Source organism: Mastigoproctus giganteus, chromosome 3 (genome assembly GCF_048544385.1).
Source record: "Mastigoproctus giganteus isolate SK-2022 chromosome 3, ASM4854438v1, whole genome shotgun sequence".
In the NCBI taxonomy this organism is placed as follows: domain Eukaryota; kingdom Metazoa; phylum Arthropoda; class Arachnida; order Uropygi; family Thelyphonidae; genus Mastigoproctus; species Mastigoproctus giganteus.
Window position 1 is genome coordinate 223,099,556 of NC_143577.1, and position 22,952 is coordinate 223,122,507.

Here is a 22,952-nt window from a genome sequence, read left to right on the forward strand (position 1 = left end):
TCTCACATCCTTAGTTGCTTTGCTACTTTACACATACACATATGCCACCAAAATTCATTTGGCACCCAGGTGCCACATACTCTAGAAATATATATCCAAACAATATTCTGTTGCTTTAGGAACTGCCAAATTCCCATAGCAATTAAAAAACCCCAAATTGACCTCTATGGAAGCACTGGACTGTTGCTTCAGAGCCCTGTTGAGGCCCTAAATGAGTAAGCCTTCATGGGTAGCATAGGTGGTATAATCACCATTCTCCCCACCCAGTGTTGGGAGAATGGTATAATCACCATTCTCCCAACACTGGGTGAGTTCAAATCCCATCAGTGAGGCAGGAATTTTTATGGGGCATTTTTCACAACGTGGCTGAGCTAATCGGTCTCAGGCGAGGGTAACATGGCTTTATGCCCAGAAATTCCGGTTTTTTGTCCAGCAAAGCAATCACAACACTCAGTTTACAGACAGGCACTAAACATATATGCAATATGCCCTAGGTTGCTGATATGGCCGAAACTCTTCAACTAACTAGCCAGCTCTAAAGGAATACAAATTACTGTAAGAAAGATTTTTTAGGTTTTAATTGCATTTCATTTTAATATAATTAGTAATCTTTTTTGTTTATTATTTCTCTATAGCCCTTCTTTCATATTTAGTTCGTATTAAAATACTCGGTGCTGCAGCATATTTTAGTATGAAATGTACATTTACAGGACCCACGAGTTTGGCATTGATAGCCAAAGTGTCTTCTTTCATAATTATTATTACTTCATATTTAAGCACCCTCGAGAGTATCACAGTGGTTATAATGACTATTTCTTTTACACTGTGTAAAACGTCAGCATCGCATGGGAAATGCCAGAGTTTGAATCTCATCAATACAAGAGGTGCTGTAAGTTTTGCTCATCTCTTGGCCGCTTTAGTCAGTTTCTGACACATGGTGTATTCCATGAGAAACTTGTGTTTCTCCCCTGATATCAGGCAAACTAACCGTACCATTCATAAACTTTATAAGCACAATATACTGATGCTTCATTGCCTAGGTTCCCTCTTAGAAAATTGAAAAGGAACAAAAACAGCAGCAAACACACACACACACACACACACACACAAAATTAGAAGTTGCACATGTCGAGCATAGCATATTTTTGTACATGGCTATGGGTAAAATAGGGTTGCTCTCCTAATGCATCAGTGTCATATCCTTGGAAGCAGTTCGCCAAGAGTTGCCTTGCTATCACACTACTATGAATAAAAGGCAAATGTTCCAATGGAGAGGTATATTGTTTTTTTTGTTTAAAGTGTATAGCACTCCCCAAACCCTTGGTTTCGATTCCAATTGGAGTGTCATTGGTGAGCAGGTAGGCATTGTGAAGGTATGAGCAACCCTGTGACCAGATTTCACAGACTATGGATATATCTTATTGCTAGGTTAATCAGGTCTTCACAATGCTTACCTGCCCACCCAAAAGTCTGAGCAGAGTTGAAACCTGATTTTGAGGATATTTGTCAAAATGAAGCTAAGTTGATCTTGTGTGTTCCACCACATTAACTTCAAAAGAGTAGAAACTCTTGTCTTAGTAGTGGCATACAGTTTAAGTAAAAATGCAATATATATTTTTCCGTTAGAGCTCTGCCTTTTATGTAGACTAGTGCAATACTGAGGCCTTTTTTTTTTTTTATGAAAACCCCAAACACGAAAGGTATCAAAACCTATAGTACTTAGTACCGTGCATGGGTTGAAGGAGACGTATGGGACAAGGGGATGACGGAAACTTTGCTCTAGAGATTCAAGCCTCCAATAAGCAAAGTGGTGGTATTAGCACAGTTGGTATAATAATCGATGTCGATGTCAGTGTGGATAAACGTCGTGAGTTAAACGACTTTGAAAGATGGTTGATAGTGGGTGCCTGACGAACGAGTCACTCTGTCGCAATGTGGTAGACAAATTACAGGATGGGGAAGATCGGATTTCAAATCACGTTAAAGAATTTTTATGGTATTTTTCACAGAGCAGCCAAGTTATGAGTCACTGTCGAGGGTAACATTCTTTTTTCTCCCTGAAACAGGCTTTTCGTCCAGTAAGCACAAATCAACCACACACGCAATTTACAGATATACAGGGTGTTTCAAAAGTGATGGTCAATGATTTAAAGGTGAACTATACAGACAATATGCAAAATAGCCTATTAAACATGGGTACTTAAGTGAACCGTTTTTGAGATATTGCACATTTCTAGTTGGGATCCACCACTGACAAGGTGAACTGTACAGAGTTGGGAGCCACCATTGACTAGTTTATGCTCATCCTCTCCGTTTCCCCTCTTTCAATGCTCTGAGACGTAGCAGGCATACTAGTACTTATCCAAGGACAGTTAACATGAAAAGAGGTTACAGCAACGAAAGAGTATGCGGACATGCACTTCATGTATGGTAAAGCCAACGGCAGTGCACTCGAGGCTGCACATTTGTACCAAGAAGCATTTCTTCGCCGAAGGCAGCCCAACAGGTGCACATTCATCAGGGTACATTCATCAGGTAGGCCCAGAAGCATAACACCTCACGTTGAGGAAAGAGTGTTAGAAAGAACATCCTGTAAAATCCTGTGATGTTGAAATTAAAAATGTATTATCTTTTGTTTAATAAAACCACCCTTAGCAAAGGATTCACAGCTTTTTGCTAAACTAGTGCTCCCATAGTGGCGGATCTTAATAAAATGTGCATTATTTCGAAAACGGTTCATTTGCGGCCCGATGTTCCCTGGGACTTTTCTGCTTATTTTAGTTTGTTCTTTTCACCTCCCCCTCACACCGGGTGGACAAGGCCTGGGTTCAAATCCCGTCGATGACGCGAGGAACTTTAATGGACTTTTTTTTGGGGAGATTTTTCGTCCAGAAAACAGGCAAATCGACCAGAGAACACGCGCAATTTACAGACAAATAAATATATGGGTAGATGTAAGAAATTATGGGTGGCCCTAGTATAATAATTTGATTTTTTTTTTTTTTTTTTGTACTTTTCACCTCCACCCCACACCATGTGGAAAAGGTCCGGGTTCGAATCCCGTCGATGGCGCAAAGAAATTTAATGGACTTTTTTCATTCCGCGGCTGAGTTAGTCGGTCTCAGGTGTAGATAGCAAGTTTTTTTCACCAAAAACTGGTTTTTCGTCCAGCAAACAGACAAATCGACCGTAGAACACACGCAATTAACAGACGTAAGACGCAGCACTACAGATGAATTTAATTATTCTGGTGACCTAAATATAATAGTTTGGTTTTGATTTTTTATACTTTTCACCTTTAAATTATTGACCATTTTTGAAACACTGTATATACGGCACAGTATGACGTAAGTTGCTGATGCGCCTAACACGCGACGTCAACAGCAATAGTAATGCAACTGATGGCAAAGTGCATGTTCGTGGCCCGATGTAATTTGAGATCGATGAACTAAGTAGCAGACCCAGTTTGCTCATAGCTATGTACAGAAAGAGGCTATGCCAGAAATTTACACTGAAAGGACAATTTGTGGAATACCGGGTTCCTGGGAAATGCGACTCTGTCACCCCTCTTGCTAGCGGCCAAACAACTGCTTGGCAGGTATATAGGTACAATGCATTCACAATAGACGATAATTCGATGTCAGTGTGGATAAACGTCGTGAGTTAAACGACTTTGAAAGAGGGTGGTAGTGGGTGCCTGACGCACGGGTCACTCTGTCGCGAGGTTGTAGAGAAATTGCGCTATCCCCGTTCGATAGTACCAAGAGTATTGGGAATACGCCATTTCTAGAATAACATCTCATTGTGGTTGGAGAAAGTTGGTGGTTGAACATGGCCATTGACGTCTGTTTTGCACTGTTTCAGCCAACCAGAGAGCAACAGTGGCACAAATCACTGCCGACTTCAACGAGGGAGGTGCCAGAAACTTCTCCACCAAGACTATCAGGTGATCATTAGCTGCAATAGGTTATGGGATCTGCCGACTCACTAGAGTCCCATTGCTGACACAGGACTCTACACCTCAATTGGGCAAAAGAACATCGGAACTGGATCTGGAATGATTTGAAACTGGTCTCCTGGGCCGATGATTCCCGTTTACAGTTATTTCGAGCAGACGGGAGGGTGCGTATCCGGCGGAAACCGCACGAAGCTATACACCCATGTCAACAAGGAACTGTACAGGCAGGTGGACGGTCGGTAATGGTCTGGTGTGTGTTTAACTGGCACACGGGACCTCTGATACGTCTAGACGCATCTCTGAATGGTCCAGGTTACTTGTTCATCTACATCCCTTCATGGTCATCATGCGCCCACAGGGTAATGGATTCTTCCAGCAGGATAAGGCAGCTCCGCACAGAGCCGTGGTGATTAGAACATGGTTCTAAGAGCGTTCTGCAGATTTTACCACCATGGAATGGCCTTCCCGTTCACCGGACATGAACCCTATGGAGCATCTTTGGGATTCTGTTGAAAGGTCCGTTCGAGCTTTGGATCCTCCACCCAGAAATGCGACGGTACTATATACAGTGGTTCAGCAAGCGTGGATGGAAATACCTGTGGAACGCTTTCGCGAACTAGAGGACTCGATGCCTCGCCGTGTGACATTCTCATCCGGGCGAAAGGTGGGCCTACCCGTTACCAGATGTCCCATGATTTCTGTCCACTCAGTTTGTTTAAAAGTACATAATATAGAGGAGGTTTTGAAAACATTCCACAAACAATGAGAACAATAAGGAATGCAATGTCCTATATTACATATTCTGGTAACCTATGTTAATTTTAGATGATGAAAGAAAGACCACATAAAATTATTCTGATGATCAGACGACTTTTTTACAACTTGGCTGAGTTAGTCGGTCTCAGGCTAGGTCAGCTTGGTTTTTTCCTTTCCGGAAATTCGTCTAGCAAACAAAATCGACCACAGAACGTACGCAATTTACAGACAATATAAACGGAGCAACATGGCCTTAATCGCTGATGCTCCTAAATCCCTACGACAACAATAGACATTGCTTTGGAAGGCATTCCAGGAACTGAAGAAGTCTACTGTGTACGTGTTTACAAGCATTAGACAGACCTGTAGCGTTGTAAAGTATCGCGTGTGAGACTGGGTATCTATAAAACAAGATGTTGCCCCAGTGCTTATCATACATTCTCTGAGGAATTCAAGTCGGAAGGATAAAAATTCCGTTGTCCTAAAAAAGCACTTATCATAATTACATCTTTAAATAATGGAACACAAGAGCTCATATCTCTTCTAGGACTAATAGATCTTCAAACACAACATAAACGGCCTTGAAAAATTGCTAGCCGCTATGCCCATGGACAATTTTTATTTATTATTATTATTATTGTTGTGTTAGGGCCACCCGTAATTTCTTATATATATCCATATATATAATCGATTTGCCTATTTCCTAAGATCTGGGATGAGAAACAGGTGCCGAAGGACTGGAAAGAAGGTTTAATTAACCCGTTGTTCAAGAAGGGGAACAGGAAAAAGTGTTCCAATTATAGAGGCATCACATGTGAGTAAGCTGTATGAGAGAGTGTTAGAGCGAAAGATAAGAGGAACGATTGAAAATAGGATGGCCGAGGAACAGTACGGCTTTTGGTCTGGCAGAACAACAGTGGATCTAATTTTCTGCATCGGGCAACTGATGGAAAAGTGTTATGAACACAATAAAGAACTATGGATGGCATTTTTGGATATAAAGAAAGCGTTTGATGCCGTAAAGAGAGAAAGTGTGGGAGGTTTAGAGAAACTTGGGGATAGAGGAACATCTTGCGGAGAGACTTGAGAATATGTGCACTAATAGAGTGGGCAAAGTATGATCAGTGGTGAGGTTGAGAGCTTCGAAATAACATCAGGTTTGAGGCAGGGAGGCGTCCTTTCACCACTACTGTTCATAGCTGTCATGAATGATGTGCAATGTAGAGTGTTGGAACAATTTGGATAGGACCAGATGAAAGTCATGCTCTTCGCAGATGACCTCTGCATATGGGAAGAGAGCAGGGAACAAGTGCAACGGCAAGTTGACATATTGGCTAGAATGGCCAATGAATTTGGACTGGTTTTCAGTCAGGAGAAGAGTAAAGTAATAGTTCTAAAGAGGAGTGGCGAGCTTGACAGATACATTACAATAGAAGGGAAACAGCTAAAATGGTTAACAACTTCAAGTATCTAGGAAGCACCATTACAAAGACTGGAGTAATAGCCGGTCTGCGTGGGTAGCACAGTGGTATCGTCACCGTCCTCCCCACACCGGGTGGAAAAGGCCCGGGTTCGAATCCCGTCGATGACGCGAGGAACTTTAGTGGACTTTTTTCACTCCGTGGCTGAGTTAGTCGGTCTCAGGCGTAGATAGCAAGGTTTTTCCCTCAGAAACCGAGGTTTTTTCGTCCAGCAAAACAGGCAAATCGACCAGAGAACACACGCAATTTACAGACACGAATACGGGTTAATGTAATCATTTACGGGTAACCCTAATATAGTAATTTGGAGTAATAAACGAAGAAATAAGTAGAAGGATACAAGCGAGTGGGAATTTCTTTAGGCAGACAAGAGATCTTATCTGGAACAGGAATATACCACTGAAGTGTAAGAAGGCTATATATCAGGCCTATTACGTACCAATTCTGACATATGCATCTGAAACTTGGACTATGAAGAAAAAGGATGAAAGCAGAATTCAGGGGACAAAATGAGATTTGTGAGGAGCATAGCCGGAAAGACAAGACGCGACAAAATCAGGAATGGTGTGGTTAGGGAGAGAATTCAGATTGAATAACTACAGAATAGGATTGAAAGGTCATGTTTAAAATGGTTTGGACATGTCAAACGAGAGGCGTTTGCCAACAAGAATGATTTACAATTGAGGGACAAAAGACCAAGGGGTGGGAAGCCAAGAATGAGATGGCTGAGGAGGAAATCGGAGTGAAATCAACGACGGAGAGAAGTACACGGACAGGGCATGGCGACGAGGCTTCATACGTCGACCCGTGGAATAGCGGAAGGATGATAGATGATGATGATCCGTATACGTATTATATCTGTAAATTGCGTGTGTTCTCTGGTCGATTTGCCTGTTTTGATGGAAGAAAAAACACCCAGCTTCTGGGGGGGGGGGTGAAACCGTGCTATCTACGCCTGAGACCGACTAACTCAGAGACGGAGTGAAAAAAGCCCACTAAAGTTCCTCGCGTCATCGACGGGTTTCGAACCCGAGCCTTTTCCACCCGGTGTGGGGAGGACGGTGACGATACCAGTGTGCTACACTCGCAGACTATGCTCATGAACAGTAATTTCTTTTCGCAACAACTCTAAACTGACTTCCTGTGTTTCTTGTTCAATTTATGTACCAATCCAAAGCGAATTTAGCTATCACTCAGAGTTCCTACACGTCAGAGTGCCATTTCAGAAGAAGTTAAAAGGTGTAATGCTTCTTTAAATAACGTACGAAGCCCAGCACCTATGTTACTGGCAGTTCTAATCCCAGATGTTCCCAAAACATTTTATAGAGATTATTCGTCTGCATACACAACTTTAATTCATTAGTAAACATTACAATAGCTCATTTATTGAAATTCGTCTACATGTGCAGGAGCCCACTGTACCCGTCAATGAATTCTTGAACCATCCATAAATGTCTTTTGTACTGAATGACTGTTCGTGGACTGCTAAACTAATTCTACACAGAAATTCTTATTAAATTATTTTTACACAGAAATTCGTATGATCTAAGACTGCTCTCATCCCAGTTTTAAAATCAGTATGCATTCTGTGGCATAGCTGCATACCCTTCACTTATTTTAAATCTTCAGAGTGAAGTAAATTTGTAAATAATAATTATCATTATTATTTTAACTGTCCCCAGAAATTACCCAAATCCGTTTGTGTGTATTGTATCTGTAGAAGTGTGTGTTTACGGGTTGATTTGCGCGTGCTGCTGGCTGAATATCCTGGAAACATTCATGTGGAATCCTACTCCCTTCACCTAAGATCAGCTAATTCTAGTCTTGATTTAAGAGTAGTTTAGAAATCCCTCCAGTTGTCGACGGGATTTAAACCCAGACCTTTCCGAACATGTGGAAAGTGGTGAAACCACTATACTGTCACAAAAGGTGAAGTGAACCTGTAGGTTCACTTCACCTTTTGTGACATCAAGTTTCATATCACCTTTTGTAATATCAAGGTTCTGTTTAAAGATTTGAGAAATGATAACTATGTGTGTGTGTGTGTGTGTGTCTGTGTTAAGTGCTAAAGCAACTAAAGCTATGTGGCTTCAGTATATTGTGTCTGTAAGTGGCGTGTATTTCCTGGGTTGGAAATACACCTCTCCTGCGATCTGTGAGCCCCGCTGTGAACGGCCCACAAAAATTCCTCCTATATTGATGGGATTCGACGCCAAGCCTTTTCCATTCAGTTTGGGGAGGCTGATTATTATATCCACTATGGCACTGTTAGGGTTTGAAGGAAAGCCCTTGTGGGTAGCACAGTTGGTATAATCACCATCCTCCCCACACCTGGTGGAAGAGACCTGATTTCCAATCCTGTCAATGACCCAAGCAATTTTTATGGGCATTTTTTCACAACCTAGCTCAGTCAGTCGGTCTGAGGGGAGGGTGGCATGGTTTTTCTCCCAGAAAGACGAGTGAGTTTTTGTCCAGCAAATAGTAAATCGATCACAGAACATATAATTTACAGACATATTTATGTACTGTGCAATATGACTTAAGTTGCTGATGCGCCTAAAACCCTATAACAATCTATCAACCAGCGCAACTGATGACCCTAATCTTAAAATAAAATATATGGGACAATTCCAGATCTTTTCATATGAAAGACTCATGGGGTTTTGCTTTTAAAACAAGCCTTATGAAATTGGGAAGTCCCAAAAAAAAAAAAAAAAAGTAGGAGGAAAATATGCTAGTATATTTCTAGTAAAAACTTCTGTTGCTTGCTCTTATTTCTAGCAATGTTATAATTGCTGCTTTTTCTCAGAGGAAAAGGCCTGTATTTGAATCGGATCAATATGGGAGGAAATTTTATGATTGTTTGATTGCTTTTTCATATCATGGCCAATCAGCTGATCTCATGCAAATGCTACATAGCTTTCCTCCTGGAAACTCGATTTTTCATATTGTAAAACAAGTAAACCGACAGGACAATATACGCAATTTGCAGATACACCAAAGATGGATTTTGAGAAAAACATTTTTTCTTACATTAGGAGTTTCCCGAGAAAAAATTAGCATACTTACCCAGTATTGTGTCTGTAAATTTCGTGTGTTCTCTGGTCGGTTTGCCTTTATGCTGGAAAAAAAAAGTTTCTTAGAGAGAGAAAAGGAAATTATGCTGCTCATCTCCAAGACCGACCATCTCGGCCATGATATGAAAAACCTCATAAAAGTTCCTTACATCATTGACGGGATTTGAAACCAGGTATTTTTCCCTCTATGTTGAGGGGTGATGATTATATCTATTGAGCTACCTGCGAGGGCAAAGTGAATCTGGTAAGAAGTATCCGGTATAATCACCCATCTAAGATATATATACCAAGCAGTTTTGCCTCGCCATTATCAGTGAACAATTTTCCTATAATGTTGTCTCCAGGAACTATGTTTGACTTCATTTTCGTATGCTGTTTCTTTAGCTCTCCCCCTCCCACAACAAATTAATGAAAGCTAGATCCTCCTGTTTGATATTGGTCGCCCTTGCAGGCAGCCAGTGCAGATTATCTCCCCCCCCCTCTTCCCACGCCAAATAGGAATAGGACTCAGTTCTAATTCCATCAATGATGCAACAAACCTTCATAAGCTTCTGACAATGTAGCTGAGTTAATCGGTCTCAAGTGAGGATAGCATAGTTTTCCTCCAGAAACTCGGGTTTTTCGTCTACTAAACAGTAAACCTACCACAGAATACACAAATGCTGATTCTTCATAGCTTTGTTTGCTTTGTTTTTGTAACCCACAGGCACACAACATAAGATGCCTTACAGTCTTAGCTGCTAGATGCTAACTTTAGGCAACCCATCCAAATCCTCCACTATACTTGCAGATATCTCAACTAATAGAATTATGTAGTGACGAATCTGTTAAATCTGGTCCCTCTCGCAAGATTCTCAAAGGATATTTCTTTGTTCTCTTTAATAACAGTCGAAACCAACAGTCGTGCCCTCTGAGAATTCAGGACTCTCCGTGGTGATGGAGCAGGTAGTATGGCAGTTTCACCAGTCGTATCACAGGTCTTTTCACTCACTGTATGATAATGTACCAAGTTCACTGGCTGAAGTGGAGTGAACCAAGAAAATGAGTCCAGTTTCTACCCAAGTGTCAAAGTTGTACCATGTACCCATACACCATTAATAATTTAAACTGTAAGCGACAGCATCCGGGTACCAGCTTTCAGCCAGAGGCAACAAACTGAATAAACATTACAGAGGCCTTTTATTATTATTATTATTATTATTAGCCATATAGTGCAAGGAAGCCAGAGGCTTATGCTGCACCAGCCAAAAAAAAAAATTCCTGAGTTACCCTGAGAGAGAGAGAGAGAGAGAGAGAGAGAGAGAGAGAGAATCAGAAGTAGAAAGGAATCACCAAGAAAGAGAAGAATGATGATATCCAGCTCAGGACCCTGGGTGTGCCAAGCCCATACTCACTAGATGTGAGCCCCCGGGGTTTATGAAGTATAGAAGGGGTATTTTCTTGGGCGAGTGAGTCTGAACGGTCTTAACATGGCGCTGAGATCAAACCATATAGTAATAGTCTCTATCAAACAAATTTCATAATTTAAAAGGGCATCTAAACAGACTATAAGAGACGAAATAATACTTTGGTTTATTACTAGAGATAAATAGTCCACTTTAATACTTGATAAAATAGGATATATGTCTATGTTTCCAAGATATCCCCAGGGGTTCACTCACATCTGGTGAGAGTCTCTCTCTCTCTCAGGATAACCCACTCAGAAATTTCTTTTTGGCTGGTGCAGCGTAAGCCTCAAGCTTCCTTGCACCATGTGGTTAATAATAATAATATGCTTTTATCTTTTTGAACAGCACGACACTGTGTTACTTTAAATGCAACTGCATTTACAGTAATTGGTTAAATAAGAAACCTTGACTTCTAGTTCTCACAATGCACATTTTGTCACTATACAAGCAATAAATTTTCTGTTTATACTCCGGGACGAGTATAAACAGAAAATTTATAACGGATAATAGATAAACTGTCTGAGAAATTTATCCATTAAGGCTGGTTTATCTTGCATTCACTGACTATCCACCTGTTCCAACTGAACCTTCTGGGTCTGTGACCTAACCATTGAACTCACTTAGCAGTATATAGCTCAAATATAAGATTCATAATAAATTAATTGTGGGGGGGGGGAATATCAAATTATTATTGAGTTCATGACGTTGGGTGGCGTAATGTTGACCTGCAGTAGTTAAGACTTGGTTAGCCTTATAAATGTATGTAAGTCAGACTATATTAGAAAATTATTAAATATTCCTAAAGGTTAAGAGAGACAATTACAAAAACTTAATATTAGTCATACTCATAATAGTAAAGATATTAAAAGCTAAATTTAACTAACTGATAATGATGCGTTTGTATCTGCATGGAACAAACCATCCGCTATATCCAGTAGCGCTACAGTGTATGATACTTTGGGAAAATAGGCGGGGTTTTGTGTGCACTCCAAATATGCTTCGTGATTGGTTTGTCAAAAGCAAGTGGTTGTGACGTGTACATCATGGCTGAACATTATGCTGTCGAAGTTCGCGATGTTAGTGAAGTGTCAAAAAAGGCAGGTTCTCCTTACATTCGTGATCGAAGAGTGTCAGATTCTACTGGAAATTTAAGGGTATGGCTTTGTATTCTAAAATATCTTCCGAAATGTTGCAGTGCATATAATAACTATTGGTGTATAATGTAACAGCGTTAGTTATGGTTCTGTTGAAATAAGGAAACGGAGAAAAAAAGGAGTGGCTACGCTATGTGCAAACAATTGTTGATAACTGCATCACATTGGTCCAGCAGTCATAGTAGAATAATGCTGGTCATCTATACACTAATATTAAAAACTACATTGGTAACAATGATGCATTTGTTAATTGAAACGGAATGCAAATAGTTGATTGTTGAATGTATAGTTTTTGTTGCTTAAATATCTATTGAAAACCACCTTCTCACGTAGCTCCATTTTTTTTTCTATGCTTTATTTTTGCTTCAGAGGTGTCGCCACCATGGGGATTGGGATGAGATAGCATCATCCCAGATCCGAGCCACTCTCCATTCTCACCTCGCATATCCCGCTCAAGTTTCACTGATTAGAAATGTATTTTAAATAATTGAATGCTGTCAGCGTGTCTATATTATATATACACAAGTTTTGCATCCCGTGTAATGCGAATCCACGCAACCAATCCGAATCAAACATCCCGTCGTCACCACTGTTATTTTTTTGTTTTAATATTTTTTGTATTAATAGTGTTAAAAAAATACAGGGTATGTCAAAATTATGTTAACACTTATATAGAATGAACATTTGAATTACGAATTTGGTAACATCTATTCCCAGAGAATTATGCGTCAGGGCGTTAAAATAAAATGCTTCTTTCAATCGTTTCCTATTGTGTGTTGATAACAATGGATAACGTTACACACATAATATTCCACATATATAATATAATTAATGTTGATAACTGTTGATTACAATAACTGTTTTTTCCATGTATGTGTTAACATAATTTTGACATACCCTGTATATTAATATTTATACCAATAATTGCGGTATTTCGCACTGTTGCATTTTGCTTTTTCTATCAAACAAAACAACTATAAACAGAAGCACAACTATGCCACTGCTGTTGTGGTGGGATGGTCCAAATAGGGTCTACAGTCAAGGAATACATAATTTTAATTATTTAAATTGTCATATAGCTGCAGGGTCTGGCCAGGGATAATTTATATTTCTAGGCAGTAATTTATATTTGGCATGTGCCAATTTTCTCCTATTACTCCACTGACTAGATATTTCGTTTAATTTTAAGAAACAAAGAGAGAAAATTAAAGCTATTTTAAATACCACGTTCTTGTATAAATGAAGTAAGATATTGATTACTGTCTCTGTTTTGGTAATTTTTTTTTTTTTTTTAGGTATTGAATAATTTTGTAAAATTGATTTACAGAATTAAATATTTTGTAAATAAAAATTTTTCCCAAAAATAAACTCTGAACAAAAATTTGATCAAAACTCTGATCAAAATATTTAATTCATTCAGTATTATAATTCATCCTATTCATTCAGCATATTATGTACTGAATAATGGTAAGAAGTTATAACATTGCTTTTTGTAAATAAAGTGATTGAATGGTGAAGCAGTGTTACTCTCATTAACTTATATAAATTAAATATTTATACTATATATGTATATAAAGCTCAGAATGTAATTGTGAATAAATACATTTAGAAAAAAAAAATAGTAATTACCTTCCAACGTTATATATAGCTATGCTTTTAAAATATCATTTTCCATAAATGCAATTAACATTTCATGTGGCATTGATGTCAGCCCTTGCATTATCCCTGAGTTCATCAAGTGTTTGTGGATTTTAATGGTATACCCTGCCCTTTAGGTATATCCCCACCACAAACAAGGAAAAAAAAAATCACACACTATCATATCTGGAGATTGGGTAGGCCAGTTAATACTCCATTGCGTTAGATTAACCTGTTTAAGTAGTATTTCTTTCACCATGTTGTTATGGTATGGGATGCATATAAAGTACCAGGTGACACAGAAGCCTATGGCAGATATAAATTAATCAGTAATCAAGTCACCAAGGAGGTTAGGCAGGTGAAGGCAGATTACAAGAAATCCTTGGCAAAGGATGCAAAGAAAAACAACAGAGTTCTTTACTTATGTAAACTCTAGAAGGAAAGGATGAATAAGATTGGACCACTTAACATAGATGGGTTGGCTATTGATGATCATGCTCAGGTAGCTGATAAACTGAATGAGTATTTTGCATCTACATTCACACATGAGGAGTTATTCAATGAGGGGAGTGCCAGAAGTTTATCAAACTCTAACAGGGAGCTAAGTGATTTTGTAATAACTGAGAGCAAAGTGGAGGAGAAATTGTTGAAGTTAAACATAAAAAAGGCACCTGGGGTGGACGGGATCTATCCAGTTATATTAAAGGAGGCAGCAAAGGAAGTAAGCAAACCCTTAGCCATAATTATGAGCGCTTCCTTGGACTCTGGGGAGGTCCCCATGGACTGGAGGTGTGCAAATGTATCACCAATTCACAAAGGGGGTTCAAAAGGTGACACAGGTAACTATAGACCTGTCATTTCAACTTGTGTTCTGGGGAAAATAATGGAATCACTGGTTAAAGAAGCATTGCAGGATCATCTAGACAAGACTGCAGTAATAGTTAAGACAGCTTGGGTTTGTTAAAGGGAGGTCTTGTCTGACCAATTTGATTGGATACTATGATGTGGTCACAAAGGAACTGAATGCCGAAAATAATTTTGATATCATATACTTGGATTTCAGGAAAGCTTTTGATACTGTTGCACATAGAAGACTGCTGTACAAATTGGAGAGGTATGGCATTAAGGGCAAGTTGCTACAATGGATAAAGGGATGGTTGCGTGAGAGACGACAGAGAGTGGTAATCAATGGACACTGCTCTTTGTGGACAAATGTTATTAGTGGGATTTCCCAGAGTTCGGTGTTGGGCCCATTGTTGATTTGTATATTTATCAATGATATTGATGAAGGTATATCAGGTTTAATGTTGAAGTTTGCAGATGATACAAAGGTTGGTAGGGTTGTTAACGACAGCAAAGACAGTATGCTACTCCAACTGGATCTAGATAAGTTGGGCAAATGGGCTGAAAAGTGGCAACTGAAGTTTAACATTGACAAATGCAAAGTACTGCATATGGGTAGCAATAACCAAGAGAAATGTACCAACTGTGTGGTACTACACTCAGGGAAGTGGAAAGTGAAAAAGACCTGGGGCTAATTTTGCAATCAAATATGAAGTTTGCTGAGCAGTGCAGAGGGGCTGCCAGGGCAGGTCATGCAGGCTTGTCGTTGATATGTAGGAATTTTGCTAGCAGGGATTATCCCGTTATACAAGGCAATGGTCAGGCCACACCTAGAGTACTGTGTACAGGTCTGGAGGCCTCATTTTAGCAAATATGTAAAGTTGCTAGGACAAGTACAAAGAAATGCAACAAGATTGGTGAGGGAAACAAAGATGCCTCCGTAGCCAGGTAGGCAGGAGCAGCAGTGCATAGCACACGCTTCTTGATTAGACCGGGGTTCGAGCCCATGACCACCAAATACGGAGGATGCGGAAAGGTCAGGGAATGACCACCGCATATCCCCAGAGCAATATGGTGTTAGTTGCTAATGCTCCTAAAAACCAAATAACAAACAAACAAACAGCAGCAGTGCATAGCACACGCTTCTTGATTAGACCGGGGTTCAAGCTCGTGACCACCAAATATGGAGGATGCAGAAAGGTCAGGGAATGACCGCCGCATATCCCCGGAACAATATGGCCTTAGCTGCTAATGCACTAAAAACCAAATAACATAACATAGGAAAACAAAGGGGTACTCTTACCAAGAAAGGCTTAAGTTCTGCAAATTGCAGCGCCTGGAGAGAAGGCACCTGCGAGGTGATCTGATTGATGTGTATAAGGCCTTGAATGGATTGAGCAAGCTGAATGCTGATGGGATTCTTCCTCTTGCCCAGATTAAGAACCTGAAAGGGCACAGATTCAAATTGAGGAAAGACAGTTGTAGAATAAATGTGCAGAAATTTGCCTTTGGCCAGCTGGTGGTTGATTGGTGGAACAGACTTCCATCTTTTGTTGTGGAGGTTGATAGCCTAAATAAATTTAAGGCTGAGCTGGACAGGTATTTGGAACAAATGGAGGGGTGAAATAGGAAGTGTTTTTTTTTTTTTTTTTGGCTGATGCTGCATAAGCTTGCTTTCTTGCATCGTATGCCTCTACTAATGCTAATGCCTCTTGCTCTGTGTCAGGTGGCACCATCTTGTTGAAACTACAACTCTTGTAGATTAATGTCCTCCAGTTCTGATTGAAGAAAATTTTCAGTCATGGACTGGTATATTTTGCTGTTCACTCGCCATTAGCATTAGCATTAGTAGAGGCATTTGATGCAAGAAAGCAAGCTTATGCAGCATCAGCCAAAAAAAAAAAAAGTAACATAAATAAATAAAAATAACCACTTCCACTTCACCCCTCTGTTCGTTCGAAATACCTGTCCAGCTGAGCCTTAAACTTATTTAGGCTATCAACTTCCACGACAAGGGATGGAAGTCTGTTCCACCCACCAACCACCCGCTGGCTAAAGGCAAATTTCCACACATCTATCCTACATCTGTCTTTCCTCAATTTGAATTTATGCCCTCTCAGGTGATTTTTCTGAGCTAGAGGAAGAATCCCATCAGCATTGAGCATGCTCAAACCATTCAAGGCTTTGTACACCTCTATCAGATCACCCCGCTGGTGCCTAGTTTCCAGACACTGTAATTTGCAAAACTTAAGCCTTTCTTCGTAAGAGAACCCCTTTGTCCCATTCACCAATCTAGTTGCCCTTCTCTGTACTCGTTCCAGCAGCTCTACATCCTTCCTGAAATGAGGCCTCCAGGCCTGTATACAGTACTCTAGGTGTGGCCTGACCATTGCCTTATACAAGGGAATAATCACCTCCTTATCCCTGCTAGAAAAATTCCTATATATCATTGACAATACACCATGAGCTACTCTTGCAGCTCGTCTGCACTGCTCAGAGAACTTCATATCTGCCTGCACCACCACCCCCAGGTCCCTTTCATTCTCTACCACTGTCAGTGTAGTACCACAGAGTTGATACGTTGCTCTGGGGTTGCTGTTTCCCATATGTAGTACTTTACATTTGTCAGTGTTAAACTTCATTTGCCACCTCGAAGCCCATCTGCTCAACCTTTCCAAATCCTGTTGCAGCAGCATAGTGTCAGTAGTGTCCTTGACAACCCTGCCAACCTTCGTATCGTCTGCAAACTTGGACATTAAGCCTGATATACCATCATCAATATCATTTATAAATACAGAAAACAATAAAGGCCCCAATACTGAACCCTGAGGGACTCCACTAATAACATTAGTCCACGATGAGCAGTGTCCATTGATTACCACTCTCTGTCTTCTCCCCCTCAACCACCCCTTTATCCATAGCAGCAACTTGCCTTCAATGCCACACTGCTCCAATTTGTGCAGCAGTCTTCCATGTGCAACAGTATCAAAAGCCTTTCTAAGATCCAAGTATATAATATCAAAGTTATTCCCTGCATCCAGTTCTTTTGTGACTGCATCATAGTATCCAATCAAATTGGTCAGGCAAGACTTCCCCTTAACAAAACCATGCTGTGTCCTAGCTATAACTGAAGTCTTGTCTAGATGATCCTGCAGTGCTTCTTTCACCAGTGCCTCCATTAATTTTCCGGGAACAGAAGTTAAACTCACAGGTCTATAATTACTTGTGTCAGCCTTTGATCCCCCTTTGTGAATTGGGGTCACATTTGCACATCTCCAGTCAATGGGTACCTCCCCTGAGTCCAAGGAAGCTCTCATAATTATGGCTAAGGGTTTGCTTACCTCCTTTGCTGCCTCCTTTAATATAACTGGACCATCTTCATCTATGATCATCTTCAAAGAAGTAAGGCCCAATTACTCTGTTCTACGTAATTCTGCCACACAGTAACATGCTTGGAAATGTGGTTTGTCTAGGTTGCACACTGTATTTTTTGAAGCCTACAGTCAACAGTTGTGTGTTTTTGTTTTTTTGACAAACCACTTAAGTGATAATGTGCTTCATCAGACATTATCCTTTTTGAAATCTTACCATTAGGTGTAAAGAGTTCCAACAGCTTCCTTGGAAGTATCAACTGAGTAACAGTGTTGTTTGGATGAATTTCTTTTACAAGCTATATTTTGTAGGTATAGAACTTAAGGTATTTTTCTATAATTCACTTCTGATGCATTTCATAATTGAAGGTTGTGAATATCTTCTGCCAATTTTTGCATACTTCCTAAAACACTTTGGTGCACAAGCTCACTATTTTCTACTATTCCTACAGCCCTCATCCTGTTTGTTGACTATCGCTGATCATTACACTTTCTCAACTCTCCCTTAGACTGATGACAATAGAGCTCTTGTTTTTAAAATACATTTCCACAATTTGAGAATGCTGTTGGATTATTCACCTCTGCACAATAGAAATTTAATCTTAAAAAAGAAAAAAATCATTACTCTAGGAAATGAATATCATTACATTAATTTCAGCAGATCCTGTATAATTAATACGTTTAGCAACATGAGTTTAATGTCTCATTTTGCTCTGTTATTAATATATTGCATTGTACAATCAATATCATTGTTTCTTTTTCATCAGCACATTACTCACTATGAAATATGACAGCTGTGCTTCAGTCTTTTCAGTTTGACAGGTATTGAAACATGCCTGAAGGTTGCACACTGTTTATTTCTCTGAGCTCTATGAGGTGGGAGATGTTTCTCACATATCATGCAGATATTTCATGAAAATAGCCCAGGGAATGTCAGTATGATTTTACTCTGCAGTTATGTAAATCTACCTAATACATAATTGCGCTGCTTTTTTGAACACTCCTTTTTACATTTTTACTATATTCTAGAGCAGTGGTCTTCACCTTTTTTTCCATTTACTGCCCCACTTTTACTGTATTTTGCCATTTGAAATAAGTTCACCTTTCACTTTCCCGATCAACGTGGCAGAGAAATTTTTGATAAAATAAATGTTAAAAGGCCATTAAATTTAACTATATATATTAATCCCCAAACAAATATTTATTAAGATAGAAATCTGACAAACATCTTAATGTGTACTTTTTTTCCTACTAACCAGGGAATAAGTGTTAGGCTTGAAGTTTTTAAGGATCATTAAAAGGTCTTTTGGTTACTTGTTATATTTCTGTTTTTTTTTTTTTTTTTTTTGTACAGGACAGCCAGAATCCATTCTCAACTACATATGAGATAGGAAAACTTGCAAGAGCAATGTTATTTTCTTCCATGAGCATGGATACAAAAGTGAGCATTGTTGTGTTGTGCTGAATTTGCACATATCCACCTTGGTTGAAATTGGTTTTACCCTTCTCATCGTGAAATAATTTTATTATCTCTTCATAGTCACCATCCATGTGTCCACTTTCATGATAAAAATTGTAAAAATGAGTTATATCAATTATAAGGGCATAAAGGTAATCTACAAACTTGTTTGTATCTTCAACTGTATGATCAGCTTTGGCAGTGCATCGTTCTATAAAGTGGAAAAATTCTTTTTGCAGCTTGTTTTGTTTGAAAAAATCCAGTTTGTTAGTGAATATCAAAATAACATTTTTGCAGTCAATGAGTGTCACTTGCTTGCCATGAAGTCTTAGTTAACTTCATTCAGTGTTTTTAATACTCCATCATGCAATTCCACAAAACTTGTCAAACAATTCCCCACTCAGGAGTTAATGAACTTCAGTACGTAGCAAAAATTGAACAAACTACTCATTGTTATCTTGGCATAGCTGAGCTGGTAAAAAATTCGATCATTCTTTTGAATGTGTTCATTGCATTTATCACAATTTTAAGTGAAGCACATAAGTTTGGGCTTAAGCTTTTGGTAGCAAGATCTTTGAAGATTGAATCAATTTTGTATACTTATTTTTTTAAAAAAATTCAATAATTCTACCATAGCTGGCATGCCATTAGTTGCACAGATCAAAAGGTTTGCCATTGGATATAGTTCCTACCATTGTTGCACATAATGGCATTTAGCTGCTGCTGGGCTGAGCTGTAAAACCTCCAACAACAATATTGGATACAGTATTTTTCAAAATGTGCCTTTTAGAGTTGCAAAAATTGATTCCTCTTTTGTGTTAAGATTATAAGTTTTTATGTAAACATAACTTCTCATGATATAAAACTATCATTGAAGTATTTTACATATGCCTTATTATAAGTGTTTTATATGTATTTTAGATATAGGCATATGTATTATACATATGCCTTATTATATAAACTTATTTTGTTTATTGATATAATAATTATATTTAATTTTATTGCTAAAGTATTCAATAGGTGATGCAAATATAAAATGGATGAGAATGAAATACAAACGTTTATGTATTTAAGTTATGCTTTACATAGATGGACACCACTTTTTTTTTTCTTTTTTTTTTAATGAAGAATTAGTGCTGCTGCATCTAGAGTTTTTTCTTTATTTCTTATTAGTCAATGGAAATACTTTTCCTGATATTTCTGATATTTATCATTCAGTGTGTTATGAGGACATCATATGAAAACTTTAAATGAAGGAGTTGATGAAAATGTATATGACACATTTTACATCACGTTTGTTTATATAAATTAACATTCAGCTTATTGACACTAAATACATTAGATATAGATACATCATTATAACTAATTTTAGATTGAAACCAAAATCAGCTGTAGGTGGATACAGGAGATGCATTAAATCTGGTCCTGCACTTTAGACCAGCCCAACCCTCATAACGAAAGCACGAGTTTAAATTTTTAGGCTTGAAAATAAAACATACCCGAGAACTTCTTAGACAATTTTCGTTCGTTGCTATAATTGGACCTGATATTCTTGTTTCTAAATCAAAACATAATCTGATATATAAGAAATGTATTTTATTTTGTTTCTATAATTTAATGTCTCTAAGTTTATAACACTGAATGTTCTTGTTAAGATACTAAATAACCTGTTCTTTTTGTTTCAGTTTTTATAGAACTGATTCTTTGAATACTAATCACAGGTCCTAAATAATTATTTTTCACTTGGCCTCACATAGTTATTTTGCACCTAGCCTTACAGTTATTTTTGCACTCTATCTCACAAACCATAGAACTAGTCTTGATCCTAACCTAAATCCCTCATTTAAACTGCCAAATTATGGGATAATGAGTTTGGATCTCATGTGAAATCCTGTCATCAGGCCAACAGAGAAAGGTGGAATAACAAAATTAAGGAGTTATGTACAAAATAACAGAGGAAAAGATTTGTGGAGAGACTAGGGAAGTTTCCATCTTATGGTCTGCCTTCTAATTTTTGCAATAGGATAATCAGTTTCCTTTCTGACTGTTGACTGTGTATGATAGTAGATGACTCTGTATCTCTTAATTATTCACTTAATACTGATGTTCCCCAAGGTTTTGTTCTTTCATCCACTATTTTCTCCCTGTATATTAATGATCTTCTGCCTTTGAAAATCCTTCTGTAGTTTTGTTGATGATAGCTGTTACATTCTACTTTCCAGTTTGACTAATACTGCCCTTCACAAATAGTTACAACTTCTTGAATATCCACCAGCAGTTATTTCAGTGCTGATGTCCAGGTTATTTTCCACAGAGGAATATTGAAAGCTAACTTAAGAATTTTGAGTTTTAGAAAGATAAAAGTAGTAGTAGTAGTAGTAGTAGTAGTGGCATGTGATGCAAGAAAGCAAATGTATGAACTTATGCAGCATCAGCCAAAAAAAAAAAAAAAAAAAAATCACACCATTACCTCCAAATGCCTGTCCAGTTCCTCCTTAAATTTATTCAACCTACCAACTTCCACAACGACAGATGGAAGTTTGTTCCAGCAATTAACCACCCACTGGCTAAAGGCAAATTTCCACACATCTATTCTATATCTGTCTTTTCTTAATTTGAATTTATGCCCCCTTAGGTTCGTAATCTGAACAAGTGGAAGGATCCCATCAGAATTCAGCGTGCTCAACCCATTCAAGGCCTTATATACCTCAATCAGATCACCGCGCAGGTGCCTTGTCTCCAGCCACTGCAATTTGCAGAATTTAAGCCTCTCTTGGTAAGAGGATCCCTTCATTCCCCTCACCAATCTTGTTGCCCTTCTCTGTACACGCTCAAGTAAATCTACATCCTTCCTAAAATGAGGCCTCCAGACCTGTACGCAGTACTCAAGGCGTGGCCTGACTATTGCCTTATACAGAGGGATAATCACCTCCTTTTCCCTGCTAGCAAAATTCCTATATATCATTGACAAAACCCCATGACCTGCCCTGGCAGCCTGTCTACATTGCTCAGAGAACTTCATATCTGACTGCACAATTACTCCCAGGTCTTTTTCATTTTGTACCACCTTAAGTGTAGTACCACACAGTTGGTACGTTTCTCTGGGGTTACTTCTATCCATATGCAGTACTTTGCTTTTGTCAAGGTTAAACTTCAGTTGCCACTTCTTAGCCCATCTGCCCAAATTATCTAGATCCTGTTGCAGTAGCACACTGCCATTACTGTCATTAACAACCCTGCCAACCTTTGTATCATCTGCAAACTTCGACATTTAGCCTGATATACCTTCATCAATATCATTGATAAATATACAAAACAACAGTGGACCTAACACCGAACCCTGTGGGACTCCACTAATAACATTAGTCCAAGAAGAGCAGCACCCATTGATTACCACCCTCTGTCTTCTCCCACTTAACCATCCTTTTATCCATTGTAGCAACTTACCCTTAATACCATTCTGCTCCAATTTGTACAATAGTCTTCCATGTGCAACAGTGTCAAAAGCTTTCCTGAAATCCAAATATATGATATCAAAATTATTTTTTGCATCCAGTTCCTTTGTAACCACATCATAATATCCTATCAAATTTGTCAGACAAGACTTTCCCTTAACAAACCCATGCTGTGTCTGAATTATTGCTGCAGTCTTGTCTAGATGATCCTGCAATGCATCTTTAACCAGCGACTCCATTATTTTTCTCTCTCAAAAAAAAAAAAAAATTAAAGTGTGCTGCTCCTATGTTCATCTTCAGCAATATTCAAAT

General features: G+C 38.8%; 1 protein-coding gene across 1 annotated transcript in view; it reads left to right on the top strand.

Annotated features, from left to right (window-relative positions):
• The first annotated feature begins 11,658 nt into the window (after window positions 1-11,658).
• LOC150088784 (adenosylhomocysteinase-like 1) overlaps window positions 11,659-22,952 on the top strand; it is a 333,024-nt gene continuing 321,730 nt past the window's right edge. The window contains exon 1 of the mRNA XM_090370894.1: window positions 11,659-11,874. Coding sequence (XP_090227020.1) covers window positions 11,764-11,874 — 111 coding nt within the window. The 5' untranslated portion in view covers window positions 11,659-11,763. The remainder of the gene's footprint in view (window positions 11,875-22,952) is intronic.